The sequence below is a fragment of the Cebus imitator genome, unplaced genomic scaffold (assembly GCF_001604975.1).
Source record: "Cebus imitator isolate Cc_AM_T3 unplaced genomic scaffold, Cebus_imitator-1.0 Scaffold349, whole genome shotgun sequence".
In the NCBI taxonomy this organism is placed as follows: Eukaryota; Metazoa; Chordata; class Mammalia; order Primates; family Cebidae; genus Cebus; species Cebus imitator.
Genome location: NW_016107664.1, coordinates 1,416,496 through 1,433,935, shown reverse-complemented (window position 1 = coordinate 1,433,935; position 17,440 = coordinate 1,416,496). Strand labels below are relative to the sequence as shown.

Sequence of the window (17,440 nt, the reverse complement as noted above, 5' to 3'; positions counted from 1 at the left end):
GATTCTTTGATCCCAGATCAAATGTTTGAATTGATTTTCCCTACACTTACTCAGAGTCACCATTTAAAAGGCTCCCCTCTTTCCCGACTCAGATGTTTCAGCCCTTCCTGCAATCAGAACTATCTCCACTTGTCACCCTCTCCATGGTCCTTCCCACTCCTTTGCTGTGGTTTTTAGCTCTGCTCCCTAACTTCTCATAAGAGGCACAGTAATAAATAATTTTTGTATATAATAAGTTAACTACAACAAATGAGATTCAGAATTTTATAGGCATCTTTGATTACACAGAAAGCTCATGGTAAAATTTAGTACAAAAACTGATTGTGTCTCAAAAAAATTCTCAACAGGTAAGGCCTTTGGATATATTTAAGAAAAATAAAAAGGAGATTCTATTCCTTGGATTGAAACTAGAAAAAGTGAACGGATACCAAAGGCCTAAACAAAACACCAAAGTCTTGATAAATAACATAAACATCAAATTTTTTTAAAAAAGGAAAAAGCCTAGTAGGCCAGGTGCAGTGGTTCACGTCTGTAATCCTAGAACTTTGGAGGCAGAGATGGGCAGATCACTTGAGGTCAGGAGTTCAGACCAGCCTGGCCAACATGGTGAAACCTTGTCTCTACTAAAAATATAAAAAACAGCAGGGTGTGGCGGTACACACCTGTAATCCCAGCTAATCAGGAGGCTGAGGCAAAAGAATCACTTGAAGTCAGGAGGCAGAGGTTGCAGTGATCTGAGATTGTGAAGTCTAGTAAATGCTACAGGTTTAGAATATCCCTAAGAATAAATTATTTTAAATGATTCCAAAGCCTTTATTTGAAGGCCTTGTTGAGAAGGAACAATTTTAATATAATCTTAATTCCTAAAACCTTAAAACATAAATTCTTCAGAAAGGTACTCATTAAATAAAGGTTAAATTGAAAAATAGTTCGAAAATTTCCAGTAGTAAATAAAATAAATATGGGAGTAACTTAGCTATATATGGGTCCAATTAACCTGATACAGTAAAAGAGAAAGAGAAGGAGGGAGAGAATAAAAGGAAGAAAGGAAGACAGGAAGGGAAGGAGGAAGGGGAAAAAAGAAAAAAATTCCAGTGTTAAAAGTCCCTTTAAAAATGATTTGTTTCTTTTCCATTTTGTTTGGACTGGTAGGCAGGTCAAATTTTAGGACAATTTAAGCTACCATGATTCTTCATCTTAGAATACAGATAGATACCACAAAAAAAAACATTGAATGTTAATTTAGACTCTGCCTTATCTTTTAAAAACATGAAAATCCTATACTTTCAGGTGCCAACACAGGAGGCCTAAGCTGGTTATGACCTGGGAAAAACTGAAATTTCCCTGGCTTTGTACAAGATCATCAACCAAACCCAGTAATTACAGATTACCTTGCACACGGTGGCAAACTGCTGGTTATTTCCTGCTCCAACTACAAGATAGCCATCCTTGGTTTTAAAAGCCTAAAAGAAATAAATACACAGGTAAATATTATTTATATGTTGACCATACCACAAAAGTCGACTTTAATTTCTAAAATATCTACATGGAAAGCTTAGTCTAAAGTGATGTTATTAATTCAATATCAATTGATTTGTTGTCCCCTTCATCTGTAATGACATAGGAGTGCCACCTGCACTCACCTCCTCACCAAGACCACATTCTAGTGCCCTCTGTCATCAGGATGCTTATTATCACACTGAACTATACTTTTTGACCCCTCTATTATTTGGTACTGTTAACCATTTCTTCCTTCATGAACCTGTTTTATCTTGAGGCTCTGTCCAGGTTCATCTCCTAGCTCTCTGTTTCGCACATACCCTTTCTGCAGAATGTTCTTCTCCTGGGTCTTCAGCATTCCTTAAGCACCTATCTTTGGTCTTTCACTTCACTTGCTTCTTACGGTAGCCACTAGCTACACGTGATCATTAAATTTAAATAAACTAAAATTAAATTAGCCAGTAACAAAAAGCCAAATATTATGATTCTATTTATATGAAATGTCTAAAATAGGCAAATCCATCAAGACGGAAAAAACACTAGTGGCTGCATAAAGCAGTGGAAGCTGAGGAAAGATGGGGAGTGATTGTTAATAAATACTGGGTTTCTTGTCAGGATAATGAAAATGTTCTAAAACTGACTGATGGTTGTATAACTCTGAATACACCAAAAATCACTGAATTGTGCACTGGAAATGGGTGAATTATATTCCAATAAAGCTGTTATTAACAATTAAATTAACAATTCAGATCCACAGTCTAGCTAAATGTCAAGCATTCAGTAGCCACATGTGGCTAGTGGCTATTGTATTAGTCAGCACAGACACAGAATATTTCCATCACCACATAAAGTTCTGTTATACAGTGCTGGTAGAGAGGAACTGGGAGATTGTATTCATCATGTCTTAATCTTAGTCTTCGTCATCCTACCAGACCCAAAGTGATATCTGAAGAATGTTAGGCAATTAATACATAGTTGGTAAATGATAATAAATCAACCAAATGATTGCTTCCAGGTAATACAATGGTAGCTAAAATAGATCTCAAGTAATACATTATAACAAGGTTTTATTCTATTTATATTGTTGCTTGATTTGGTAAGGAATGCTATTAAGGAGATATCACATAAACCCTTAAACATTCTCCCTTATCCATGACAGCAAAAGTAAAGTTAGCGTCAAAAACAATGCATTAGTGTTTCTCAAATTACAAAGAAAATCTGCAACAAAGCTGTGAGTGAGGTACAAGGATTTTGAGCCAAGGTATTGCAAGGAACCATTGACAACTGTGAAGCTACACAGGTTGTCTGCTTGCTTTTTTGTGGAGAATGATGAGGTAGGAAGTGAATAAGTAAATGTGAAGTCACAATCTGTGTTGGAATGTATAATGTGAAGAAAAGTTTTTTTTCCAAATTTTGGATCAGACACATTCAATAAGTTTATATTTTGTAGGGTGTTCATCTCCTTTTAGTAAGTCAAGAAGTGTATATTTTTTCCTGCAGCCTCAAACATATATTTAAATATGTATTTTATCAATATGAAAGTTTAAATTTTTAAGAAGCTTCCAGATAGCTAAACATGTGAAGGTTCCTGAAGGATGACATGCCCCAGAGGGGAATGGAAGCTCCATACCCCTTCCTATACCTTGCCTGACATATCTCTTCATCTGTATCCTTGTTAATATCCTTTATAATAAACCAGAAAACATAATAGTTTTAAGCAAAGATAACTAGTCAATGATCATTGAAAAGTGAAGAACTCATAGCAGCTGAACCCCAGAATATAATTGGACTAAAGATCACCAAATAGATTTTATAAAGATTCAGGTAAGATTATGAGTTTTTTTTTTAATAATTATTTGTTCCCTGTTACTGCTACAGTATTTATTTAATAAACATATTTTAAATAAGAACTTTAAAAAATAATACTTTATCACTATAGAAAATTGGGGAAGTACAAGATAGAAAAAAACTGCATGATATCATTACCCAGAAGAAGCAACTACTAATACTTAGGTAGCCATTCTTCTTTCTAGTTTATTTGTATGTACTTTTACATTATTAAGGAAACTACCTTTGAGAGAAACATGACAGGGACCTGAATTCTGCTAAGATATGGCATAGTTAAATGATAACCAGCATTGTTCCCTTGTTTACTTTTCTATTAGGATTTACTGTTTCAGAAATCAAAGATGTGTAACTTTCAAATTGCTCCTACGGATAACATCACTATTGTCAAAACCTCCTAAGATTGGTCTTTAAGATATTTTTCAGACTTTGGCAAGACTTGGCATTCTGGTGAATGACCTGACTCTACCCAGACCAGTGAGTCATAGGAAGGAAGTGATACAACCAGTCCTGGGACCCCCACCCAGAAACTCACTCAGAGTACTAACATAATTTGGATGCTCCTAAGATTTCATCCTCAACTAATCAGTAGCACCCAATCCTTCTCCCCGGCCTACCAAATTACTCTTTAAGTACTAGACTCCGAGTTGTTTGAGAGGCTGACTTGAGGAATGTCTCCCATACTTCCACTTTGCTGTCCCTGTGATTATTAAACTGTTTCTCTACTGTAACACTGATGTTTCAGCAAATTGGCTTTTATCTCCACAGCAGGCAAGAAGAACTAGTCAGGCAATTACGTGAATATCTTATTGTACATGAATTTCTAGACTGCATTTTTTCATATAACAGCATATCATAAGCATTTTTAAATGTCATCATTTTTAATGACACAAAATATCTTTTTCAAAATTTGCTTCAACATTCTAAGTTCATTTAAACTGGAGGGGTTTTTTTGGTTTGTTTTGTATTCAAATCAAGCCCTATTTCATATGTTAATATCACAAATAAAAAATTATTAAATTTCACACTGAAACTCTGAAGAAAATGTCTGGTCCAACTAAGATCCTTAAAAAGCCAACCTTGCCCCAATAAGGCCTGGGGGATAAAATAGCAAAATGAATCCCAGCCAAGACATTTATTAATAATTAACCTATGTGATATCAGACAATTTACATAATTTAAGAGCCATAGTTTTTACATCTCTAAAATAGGAACGATCAGTACTTACCTTTAAAATTATTTTGACTAAGTTCATAAAGTACACTGATTCATGTATTTGGCAAATATTTGTTGCTATGTGCTAGGCTCTAAGTACAATGGGTAGAAAATGACAAGACAAATGAGACATATATTCTAATAAAGCAGCAGGCATTAATCAAACATTCACATAAATAATTGCAGGCACTGGAAAAGAAAAGTACAAAACCGAATGAGATCTTACTTAAAGAGACAGGGTCTCTCTCTGTCACCCAGGCTGGAGTATACTGGCATAATCCTAGCTCACTGCTGCCTCAAACTGCAGGGCTTAAAAGATCCTCCTCACATAGCCACCTGAGTAGCTAGGACTACTCAGATGGAGTCTCATTGTGTTGCATAGGCTGGTCTCAAATCCTGGTTTCCAGCAATCCTCCAACCTCAGCCCCCCAAACAATGAGATCTTGGGATAGGTGGACCTAATGTTGTCTTGGTTGGGAGCTATGAAGCCAGTTAATAACTATGAATTCTCACATCCCAGCTCTGAGATCATTTTTCACTTTACCTAGTTAATAACTGGTAAAGAGCTAGAGTTAATAACTAGGTAAAGAGCTAGCGGAGAAGGAGGTCATTGCTGGCAGCAGGGAGAACTATTTGCACAAAGGACCTATGGTGGGAAGAAGCAACAGCTCAAGAGAGAGAAGAGGTAGAGTAACATGGTTGAAGATGCGGAGGTAGGCAGGGAGCCAGATGAAGTCAGAAGCCATATGAAATATTTTATTTATCATAAAACTAATGGAAAATCACTGAAATGACTTGAATGATCATGTTTATCTATGTATATATAAATATACACTATAGAGAAAGGACTCTATAACTCTCCCTATACACAATTATATTTATATACACAATAGTATATTATAATTACTACTGTACTTGGTCCCACAAGAAAGGAACTCCTCAGTGAATTCTAAGCCCTTAGGTCTGACTCAGTAAATTCTAAGCCCTTAGGTCTTGACTCCCAGGCCCTCACTGACCCTGCAAATCACTCCTCCTTTTCTTTTACTCATTCTATTGGTTGCCTCACTCTAAAAGAAAGCAAACCAAGTGGTAACATGCCATGCACACACACCACTAGTAGAGTTTTGATCACAGGGAGAGCTCAAACCATAAGCAGCGAATTGGGCTGTAAACAGTCAGGACTGGAATGTGTCTCCTGTAAGAAATTCAAGCCTCAGGTGGAAAGAAACAATTGCTTCTGCATAAAATGATGTGAGGAGACAGCAGCAAGGGCAAGCGTCAGAATTTTTAAAGGACAAGGCCAAAACCAAGCCTTGCCTCACAGGAGACCAGATTGTATTACTCCTGAAGAAAGATCCTTCTCACTAGGAGCTGTGCACATTCAGGGGCAACAAGATTCACTGATAGAGAGATCAAACAGAAATGCACATTTTCATCATATGCTTATCATAATAAACCTCCTTTCCTGGAGAGGGAGATCTTTTTCAAGACTGAGAAAATAATGATGGGTCAAGGAATTTGATGACACAAGATAACTGAAGAACTTCATGATCAAACTAGGAGACACAAAAGGAGAAGGGCATGAAGGTTCCGTGTTTAGTTTCTCTATTTAGAGCAGCTCCACACAGAAGATGTGATCACCCGTGACACAGAAGATACAGAAGTGCAGACTATGGAGCAGATGTGAAGGCAGGGAATTGAGAAGGTCAGTTGAGAATTTCTGTTGCTCCTGGAAGTTTCTACTCCTTCCCAGACACTTTATTTTCTGGGCTTCCAGGCACGTTAGCCTCATTTGATGACATCCTAATTATTAAGCTGACTAAAGATGAAAACATAAGGATTTCAGAAGCCCATGTCAACACAATATGTCATATAATCAAGTGGTAAAAGAAAAAATGTACAACTGGAAGTTCCCATGTTATCTCCTTAAGTAACTTTATCAGTGCATCTAGTATTTTCCCTGGCCTAAATAAAATGTAAAAAAATTAGTAGTATGTCTACTTAAAAACAAGAGCATAAACTTCCATGCTTCCTGGGGCTACTTACTTTTTAACAAGATTTTCTTCCACAAAAGGTAACAATTGCTAAATGACTTCATCATCCACTGGAAAAAAACATTCCATGAAGTTTAACTCACTGCCATGAGAATGTTTTCTGGAATGCCAAGCAGTTATTGACTTCTGGTTCTGTGCTAGTACATCATGACAAACATAGAGCACTATTTCCTACTGCTGACAGTTCAGTTCACCTTATGGTGCTGGAACTGCACTGAGCCAGATGGCAACGAGGCACAGACTGCTTACAAATCAAGAACAGTGTCATCTATTGATGGAACAATGCCACAAATGGTAGATGAGCCTGGGAGTCTCCAACTTCACCTACCAATTTGGCTTTGGCCAGACATTTTTTACATGGAAAAAACCATGTTGAGAAGGCATTGCTAAATATAAGCCCTTGCTTTGAATTAGGTAATCTAGAGTAGCCTTGAAAGCAACATTATATACTGATTTCCTACCCCAGATCCAGGCTAGGATTTGCTACTTCCATAATGGGAAGTTGGAATGCTCACAGATATCCTTGAGGTGCCTCAAATAAATTAAATTTTACTTCCAATCAAACATATCTAGGATTTTCAATTACTCCATTTGTGATACTGGGTGTAGAGGTAATGACAAAGAGGGAAATGGGCAACTGCCTCACATATTTGCTATTCTTTACATGTTGTTAATGGATATTATTTTTCTTATAAAAAATTTTTTTTGTGAGGAAAGCCTGCTGTTATTCAAGAAGGCAGTTATCATGTATCTTGAGCACAATATAAAATGACATATAGAGTTTTTCTTCCTGAGGAATATGGGCCAAAAACTGGTTTTAAGGAAACTGAATTAACTGTATTATAAAGAATGCTAAGCCAGATTATTTTAAATAGCCTACCAAAAGCATCTACTGCTTCACAGAAACTAAGCAAAAAAAATGCTAGACAAGAAGCCATATTGATTTTTCAGGAATACCCCAAGGTAAAAATGCCTTGAGCATATGAAATATTTTTAAGTACTCTTTGTTGTATCTCAAACATGCTACAACAATCACAGTTCTGTATCATCTATGTACCATATATGAAAATATCATTTTTGACAAAGCTTACATTTACCTCAGACTAAAGGCATTTATAGAACAGAGCTTTAGTCAAGCTGTCACCATATTTCACTACCTACAAGCAAAGAATCAAGCTAGAAAAAATAGTAAATATAGTTACAATAAAAATATTCTAAATTGGCTCATATAGTGTATTGCCAATAATGTTTCCCAAGCATATATGCCCATCATATGTCCAGGATTACCCATGACAAAACACAGGTCATACATAGTGAGACAGAGATTAGGGGAGGCCCTGAAATTAAGTCTGCCCACTAGACCTAAAGTGGCTTTAGAATACAGGCCCAGGTGACAGCAGAGTTTCATCCCAGAGTATGGAAAATTTGAACAAGTGTGGTTCAAGAAAACAGTCATGGCTGGGCATGGTGACTCATACCTGTAATCCCAGCACTTTGGGAGGCTGAGGTGGGAGGATCACCCAAGGTCAGGAGTTTGAGACCAGCCTGGCCAACATGACAATACCCCATCTCTACTAAAAATATAAAAATTAGTTGGGCATGGTGGTGTGCACCTGTAGTACAGCTACTTGGGAGGCTGAAGCAGGAGAATTGCTTGAACCCAGGAGGCGAATGTTGCAGTGAGCCGAGATCATGCCACTGAACTCCAGCCTGGGTAACAAAGCAAGACTTCATCTCAAAAAAGAAAAAAAGAAAGAAAGAAAGCAGTCAGCAAGATAAAGTATGGCATGTGGGAGGTGAAAAATTTTGATAGAAAAAGTCTTGAAACTCACAGTAGGTAAATGTCCCAAGAGATGTATAGCTACAAGCTGCAGGATCCCAGCCATGAGGATGAGACTCAGAAACTTAGCACCAAATTCTCATGTAAGGAATTGTGATAACAAAGCAAAGGGTGGAGGGACAGGAATCAGATAGTTAATTTAAAAAACTCAGAGAATGTAGGCAAAAGCAGAATCCCAAGCCATTGAACAAAGGCAGACGAAGCATGGAGAGTGATCTCTGGGGAGGGTAGGTGGCTGAATATCAGATAAGAGCAACTTAAACTCTAGTTCAAGATACTAGTTACATCTAGTATCTAAGACAGAATCTGGGAAATTAGAATCCAGTAAATTTTTTAAATCGATGTCAATCTGTCACAGCAACCTAAGCAATTCAAGGAATACAAGACATTATACAAAAGTTTGGTGGGAAAATTGGAAGCTTATGCTAGAGGAGAGTTTCAGGGAGTCAAAGATAAGGACCAACTAAAAAAGGCAAGCACACTAAGAATAGATTCCCCAAACAAACTTCCTTCCTCACAGATGATCACCCAAGTTTAAGGGTGAAGATTAGTTAAAGTAGGATGCTGAATATACTCCCACTAGGATTTATAGGTATATCCTACAGTTGGAACAATAAAGACCTCATTCCCTCTTATTAGGTACTTCTCATTCTTCTTACCATGGCCAAAAGTTGCCCTTGAAGCATATAGGGTCAGCCTTTGTCCCTTTTCCACATAGTTACTACCAAGTAATGGGATATACACTGAAAATAAAATATATTTGCCACCTAAATTTCGACTCCTGTAAAGAGCATTGGGATCTAAAATACACAGAGTCTCAAAATATCTTTGGGCTTGGCAAACCATGGGAAGTGTGAATGGCTACTTGGCTCATTCAGTGGAGAATGAGTTCTTATGGGAGGCCCTGCTGACCCATAGGAACAGATGAAATTCTCATGGAGTAACCAAGTGTTAAAACAAGTCAACTCCAGGATCAGAAAACGCACAGGGGAAGGCCGTATCTGAAAAATGTATAGACATTTATAACTGAAAAAAAACTGATGGAAAAGGTAGCAGGCAACAAAACTTGGTAGGGCCTTGATGAGATTGCCATATTTCAGGGTCTGGACTTGTTCTTTATAGGACTCACTTCTTATACTGGGTGATCAGACCTTGAAGCCTAACTCAAGACATCTAACATGCATGTGAGATTAAGATAGATACCAGAAGGATAAATTACTACTATATGGTTAGAAAAAACTACATTACAAGCTACAATACTTAAAGACTTATGACATTCTCTCCTTGGGAAACTAATAATTAGAAGGTTAAATGATCACAGATGTGACCATGGTTTAAGTATTTCCTTCTCAAGCCTCCATGAATCTGGATATAAATTTCAGCCTGAATCTTCCAATGAAAAAATCATTAGACCATTCTCTGTAATTATAAAAGAGAAAAAAATAGGACCAGGCTTGTTCAACAGAGGGAACCATGATAAACTGCTAGAAGATTAAGGTCTCACAATTTACCTCAACCATTAAAGTCTTATGAAACACAAGAAAAAAAAACAAGAGACAATCTGAATAGTATTCTGTACATATCTTTCAATCACAAGTTACTTAAAAGAATTGGACTCACATGGGCACATCTACCATGATAAAGGTCATGAGAGTGTTATGTAAGGTTTGCAACAAAATTTAGACCAACTAGGAAGTTATCTTTTCCAAAGTAAGTTAGCAGCAGAGCAAATAGAAACATTCCTCTAGGGCAACATGAAAAAAAAAATTTAGTAAGTCATCCTAGTAGGTCACAATGTGAAGAAAGCAATAATTCTTTCCGTATCTCTAAAACCACTTATAATAACATATGTGGTATGTATATGCCCACCCCAAGCCTATTATAACAGATTATATTAGCTAAATGGTCAAGTGTAGCCAAGGAATTCTATTTTATTTTAGAGTTAATTTATCTGTGTGAGTAATTATTATATTTCAGTTTCCCTGGGATTCCTGTTCTATAAATAAAGGTGGAAAGTATGTAAACATTTTTAAGCACAATAGCAGAATGTGCTGAAAATAATTCTTTATTGCATGCCTCCCCAAATACTATAATTCTTTATCCCAATTACATTAGATATGTTTAATTTCTATTCCACCCCAAACACCTTGAAAAGCAGGTCTATACATCATGCAACCGCTTTGCTGGTTGAATGCAATAGTGAAAGCACCATTCCCATGCTGGCCAGTAGGTTTACTTGGCCCAAATCAACTCTATCTGCTTGAAGATTCAAAAGGAAACATGAAGGTGGAGATGAGATGGCCATATTAGGCTTAACTAAGTAAGGCAGAAAGTCTAATAAAGACTAAAACTGAGACCAGATTATAAAATAGAAATAGAGATATGGACAAAGCAACTGCCTCATTCCTAATGGCATCTTACTTCTTGTGAGTATCAATTATATGTCGCATACTTTTTGAAACGTGGATATCAACAAGAAGTTATATGACACACAAAACAATAGGAAAGCATGATCCAATCAAAGGAGCAGAATAAATTTTAACAAACCAACCTAAAGAAGCAGAGGCATATCAAATTACCTGACAAATAATTCAAAATAATCATCATAAGGATACTCAACGGCCTCAAGAAAATGATATGTAAACAAAGTAAGAAGCTCCACAAGAAGACAGAACACGTAATGAAGAAACAGACATTTTGAACCTGAAGAAAACAACCCCTGAAATGAAAAATTCAATGCAGACATTCAGTAGCAGACTTGGTCAAGCATAAGACAGATTCAGCAAACTCAAAGATAGGTCATTGGAAATGATTCCATCAAGAGAGTAAAAAGAAAAAATAAGGAAAAAAGGGAATAAAGACTAGGGACTTACAGAATACCATCAAGTGAACACATATGCACATCATAGATGTTCACAAAGAAGGAGAGGTAGAGAAAGGATAGACTACTTATTTAAAGAAATAATGGCTAAAAGCTTCCCAAATTCAGAGAAGGAAATAGACATCCAGATTCAAGAAGCCCAAAATCAACTAAAATAAAAAGAAATCTACACTGGAATATACTGAAATCAAATTGTCAAAAGTCCAAGACAAAAGGAGAATTTTGAAAGCAGCAAGATAAAATTGACTTGTTATGTACAAGAGAGTCTCTATAAAACTATCAGTTGGTTTGTTCAGCAGGAACCTCGCAGACTAGAAGGGAATAGGATAATGTATTGAAGGTAATTAAAGAAAAATTCTAACCAAAAATACTATGTCAGCAAAAATGTCCTTCAAATATGAGGAAATCTATAGAAAAGAAATTCCTCAACATAATGAAATTCACTTCACTTATGAAAAACCCATAGGTAAAATTATAATCAATTGGGAAAAATTGAATGTTTTCTACTAAGATCCAAAACAAGGCAAGGATGCCCAATCTCATCACTTCTATTCAACATAGTACTGACAGTATTAGAAAAAACAGTCAGACAAGAAAAATAAGTAAAAGATATCCACATCAGAATGGAGAAAGTAAAAATAGCTCTATCTGCAGATAACATAATCCTATATGGAGGGGAGAGGGGGAACAACAGTGATTCCAGCTAAAAGAAACTATTACAACTAACACACAAATTCAGCACAGTTGCAGGATATAAATTCAAAAAACAAAAACTATAAGTATTTTATACACAAATAACAAATTTAAAAGAAGTTTTTTAAAATCCCATTTATGACAGCATAAAAATAAAATATCTAAATAGAACCAATGCTGAGAATGTCAATAAAATACAAACTGACCTGTAAAGAGTTTACACCATTTACAATAGCAGGAAAAACAACAAAATACTTAGGAACAAAGTTAACCAAGGAAGTGAAAGAACTCTACACTGAAAATTATAAAACAATGCTTAAAGAAATTGAAGACAGAATAAAAGAAAATATATCCTATGCTCACGGATCGGAAGAATTAATATTGTTAAAAGGTGCATACTGCTCAAAGCAATATACAGATTCGATACAATTCCTATCAAAATCCCAATGGCATTCTTCACAGAAATAGAAAAAACAATACTAAAATTCATATGGAACCATAAAAGACCCCAAATAGTCAAAACAATTCTAAGAAAGAAAACAAAGTTGGAAGCATCATACTTCCTGATTTAAAATTATATTACTAATCTACAGTAATCAAAACACTATGATACTGGCATAAAAACAGACACATAGACCAGTGGAAAACAGACAGTCCAGATATACTAAATAATACCAAACATATGTTGCCAACTAATTTTTCACAAGGTCACAGAGAAGACAAAATAGGGAAAGAATAGTCTCTTCAGAAAATGGTGCCAGGAAATTCAATATCCACAGGTCATTTTTTTTTTTTTTTTTTTTGAGACAAAGTCTTACTCTGTTGCCCAGACTGGAGTGCAGTGCTGTGATCTTGGGTCACTGTGACCTCTGTCTCCTGGATTCAAGAGATCCTCCTGCCTCAGGCTCCTGAGTTCCTGAGTAGCTGGGATTATGGGCATGTGCCACCATGCCCAGCTAATTTTTGTATTTATTTTAGTAGAGACAGGGTTTCACCATGTTGGCCAGGCTTGTCTCAAACTTCTGACCTCTAGTGATCTGCCCATCTCAGCCTCCCAAAGTGTTGGGATTACAGGTGTGAGCCACCATGCCTGGCCCACAGGACATTATCTTATCCCTTAAAAAGTAAATTAAAATCGGTATAAGACCTAAGTATAGGATCAGAAATTCTAAAACTCCTAGAAGAGAACATAGGCAGTAATCTGATATCACACCAAAAGCTGAGACCACAAAAGCAAAAATAGATAAATTAGACTACATCAAACTTAAAAGATTCTGTATAGCAAAGAAAGGAATAAACAAAACAGACCACAACTTACAGAATGGGAAAAAAAAAATCTATGCAAACCATATATCTGATCAAGGGTTAAGATCAAAATTTATAAGGAACTCATATAACTCAATAATAGAAAACCATCTGATTTTTAAAAGGCAAAAACTTGAACAGTCATTTCTCCAAAGAAGACATAAAAATAGCCAACATATACATTAAAAGGTACTCAAAATCATTAATCATCAGGAAAATGCAAATTGAAACCACTATGAGTTGCTGCCTTACATCCATTGGGATAGCTACTATCAAAATGTCAAAAGATAACAAATGTTGGTAAAATTGTGGAGAAAGGAGAACTCTTGTATACCATTGGTGAAAATGTAGATTGGTACAGCTGTTATGAAAAGCACTATGGATATTTCTTTCTTTTTTTCTTTTTTTTTTTTTAATTATACTTTAAGTTCTGGGGTACATGTGCAGAATGTGCAGGTTTGTTACATGTGCCTTGGTGGTTTGCTGCTTCCATCCCCCCATCATCTACATTAGGTATTTCTTGTAATGTTATCCCTCCCCAATCCCTCACCCCCTGCAATTCCTCCCCTAGTTCCCCAACCCCCAAAAGAGCCCGGCGTGTAATGTTCCTCTCCCTGTGTCCATGTGTTCTCATTGTTCAACAGCCACTTATGAGTGAGAACATGCAGTGTCTGGTTTTCCGTTCTTGTGTCGGTTTTCTGAGAATGATGGTTTCCAGCTTCATCCATGTCCCTGCAAAGGACATGAACTCATCCTTTTTTATGGCTGCAGAGTATTCCCTGGTATGTATGTGCCACATTTTCCTTATCCAGTCTATCTTTGAAGGGCATTTTGGTTGGTTCCAAGTCATTGCTATTATAAACAGTGCCACAATAAATATAGGTGTGCATGTGTCTTTATAACTGAATGTTTTATAATCCTTTGGGTATATACCCAGTAATGGGATTATTGGGTCAAATATTTCTAGTTCTAGATTCTTGAGGAATCACCACATTGTTGTCCACAATGGTTGAACTAATTTACACTCCCACCAACAGTGTAAAAGCATTCCTATTTCCCCACATCCTCTCCAGCATCTGTCTCCTGATTTTTTAATAATCACCATTCTAACTGGCGTGAGATGGTGTCTCAATATGGTTTTGATTTGCATTTCTCTAATGACTGGTGATGATGAGCTTTTTTTCATATGTTTGTTGACTGCATAAATGTCTTCTTTTGAGAAGTGTCTGTTTATATCCTTCACCCACTTTTTGATGGGGTTGTTTTTTCCTTGTAAATTTGTTTAAGTTCTTTGTAGATTCTGGTTATTAGCCCTTTGTCAGATGGGTAGATTGCAAAAATTTTTCCCCATTCTGTTGACTTCCAGTTCACTCTAATGATAGTTTCTTTTGCTGTGCAGAAGCTCTTAATTAGATCCCATCTGTCTATTTTGGCTTTCATTGCCATTGCTTTTGGTGTTTTAATAATGAAGTCCTTGCCTATGCCTATGTCCTGAATGGTATTGCCTAGGTTTTCCTTTTAAGGTTTAAGGAAAGGATCCAGCTTCGGCTTTCTGTACTCACTAGCCAGTTTTCCAAACACCATTTATTAAATAGGGAATCCTTTCCCTATCGCTTGTTTTTGTCAGGTTTGTCAGAGATCAGATGGTAGATGTGTGGCATTAATTGTGAGGCCTTTGTTCTCTTCCATTGGTCTGTATCTCTGTTTTGGTACCAGTACCATGCTGTTTTGATTACTGTAGCCTTGTAGTAGAGTTTGAAGTCAGGTAGCATGATGCTTCCAGCTTTGTTTGTTTTGCTTAAGATTGTCTTGGCTATGCAGGCTCTCTTTTGGTTCCATATGAAGTTTAAGGTGGTTTTTTTCCAATTTTGTGAAGAAAGTCAGTGGTAACTTGATTGGGATAGCATTGAATCTAAAAATTACTTTTGGCAGTATGGCCATTTGCGCGATATTGAGTCTTCCGAACCACGAGCATAGAATGTTTTTCCATTTGTTGGTGTCCTCTCTTATTTCTTTGAGCGGTGCTTTGTAGTTCTCCTTGAAGAGGTCTTTCACATCCCTTATTAGTTGTATTCCTAGGTATTTTATTCTCTTTGTAGCAATTGTGAATGGGAGTTTGCTCATGATTTGGTTCTCTGTTTGTCTGTTATTGGTGTATAGGAATACTTGTGATTTTTGCATACTGATTATGATCCTAAGATTTTGCTGAAGTTGCTTATCAGCTTAAGGAGATTTTGGGATGAGATGATGGGATCCTCTAAATATATAATCATGTCATCTGCAAATAGAGATAATTTGACTTCCTCTTTTCCTAATTGAATACCCTTTATTTCTTTACAAATTAAAATAGAACTAGGACATGGCCCAGCAATCCCTCTTCTGAGCCTATACCTAAAGGAAATGAAATCACCACCTTGTAAAGATATCTACACTCCCATGCTCATTATAGCATTAGTCACAATTGCCAAATATGGAAACAATCTAATGTTCATTGATAAACAAATAGATAAAGAAATGGTGGTGCCTACACAAAATATAAATTGTTCAGCTTTTAAAAAGAACAGGAGCTTGCCAAATGCCACAACTTAGATGAGCCTGGAGGACATTATGCTAAGTGAAATAAGTCAGACACAGCAAGAAAAATATTGCATGATCTCACTTATATGTGAAATCTAAATTTTTAAAAATCCAAATATACAGAGATACAGAACAAAAGAGAGGTTACTATCTGTGATGGTTAATATTGAGTGTCAACTTGATTAGATTGAATGATGAAAAGTATTGTTCCTGGGTGTGTCTGTGAGGGTGTTGTCAAAGACTAACACTTGAGCTGGTGGTCTAGGAGAGGCAGATCCACCCTCAACCTGGGTTGGCACCATCTAATCAGCTGCCAGCATGGTTAGGATAAAAGCAGGCAGAGGAACATGGAAGGACTAGACTGGCTGAGTCTCCTGGCCTCCATCTTTCTCCTGTGCTGCATGCTTCCTGTTCTCAAACATCAGAACTCCAAGTTCTTCAGCTTTTGGACTCTTGGACCTTTGACCACAGACTGAGGGCTGCACTGTCAGCTTCCCTGCTTCTGAAGTTTTGGGAGTGAACTGGCTTCCTTGCTCCTCAGCTTGCAGATAGCCTATAGTGGGACTTCACCTTGTGATTGTGTGGGTCAATACTCATTAATAAACTCTCCTCTATATATACATCTATTCTATTAGTTCTGTCTCTCTAGAGAACCCTGACTAGTACACCACGTATGGGAAGAAGGGAAGGCAATCCAGAGATGCAGTTCAGAGGATACAAAGTAGCAGATATACAGGATTAACAAGTTTAGAGATCTAATGTACAACATAAATACTATAAATAATAAAATTGTATTGTATATGAGATTCATGCTAAATGTGTAGATTTTAGCTGCTCTTCCCATAATAACAAAAAAGTCAGTAATTATGTGAGATGATGGATATGTTAACTTGCTTCACTATAGTAACCATTTTATTCTCTATATGTATCCCATAACATCATGCTGCATACCTTAAATATACACAATTAAAAATTTTATTTTAAAAAAGAAAAAAAGGAGAAATAACAACCGTTCCAGATAAAATCTGAAGGAATTCTTTACTACTAGACCTGCCTTACAAGAGATATCCATTTAAAAGCTGCCTTAAATGGGGTTTACCAAGGTGAAAGGAAAGAACATTAGATAGCATGTGAAAGAGTGTTAAAGCATAAAGCTTACTGACAAACACATAGACAAACAAAGAATACTGTAATACTGTAACATTGGTATGTATTTAATACTGGTAAAGAAGTTAAAGCTATAAGCATAAAAAACAACCATGACTATAAAAATAGGTTAATGGATATACAATATAAAATAGGTGTAATGTGTGACATCAATAACATAAATGGGTGGAGACAATATAGTTTTAGTAGGCAATTAAAGTTATCAGCTTAAAATGTATTGTTATGTTTTACACAAGGCCCATAGAAGAGGGGAGAGAGAGAGAGAGAGAGAGAGAGAGAGAGAGAGAGAGAGAGGAAAAGAAAAGAGAAAGAAAAGAAAAGAAAGAAAGGAGGAAGGAAGGAAGGAAGGAAGGAAGGAAGGAA

General features: G+C 36.4%; 1 protein-coding gene across 1 annotated transcript in view; it reads right to left on the bottom strand.

The window, feature by feature from the left end:
• SUGCT (succinyl-CoA:glutarate-CoA transferase) overlaps positions 1–17,440 on the bottom strand; it is a 681,636-nt gene that overhangs the window by 419,653 nt on the left and 244,543 nt on the right. The window contains exon 8 of the mRNA XM_017506146.1: positions 1,392–1,463. Within this exon, the coding sequence (XP_017361635.1) occupies positions 1,392–1,463 (72 nt within the window). The remainder of the gene's footprint in view (positions 1–1,391; positions 1,464–17,440) is intronic.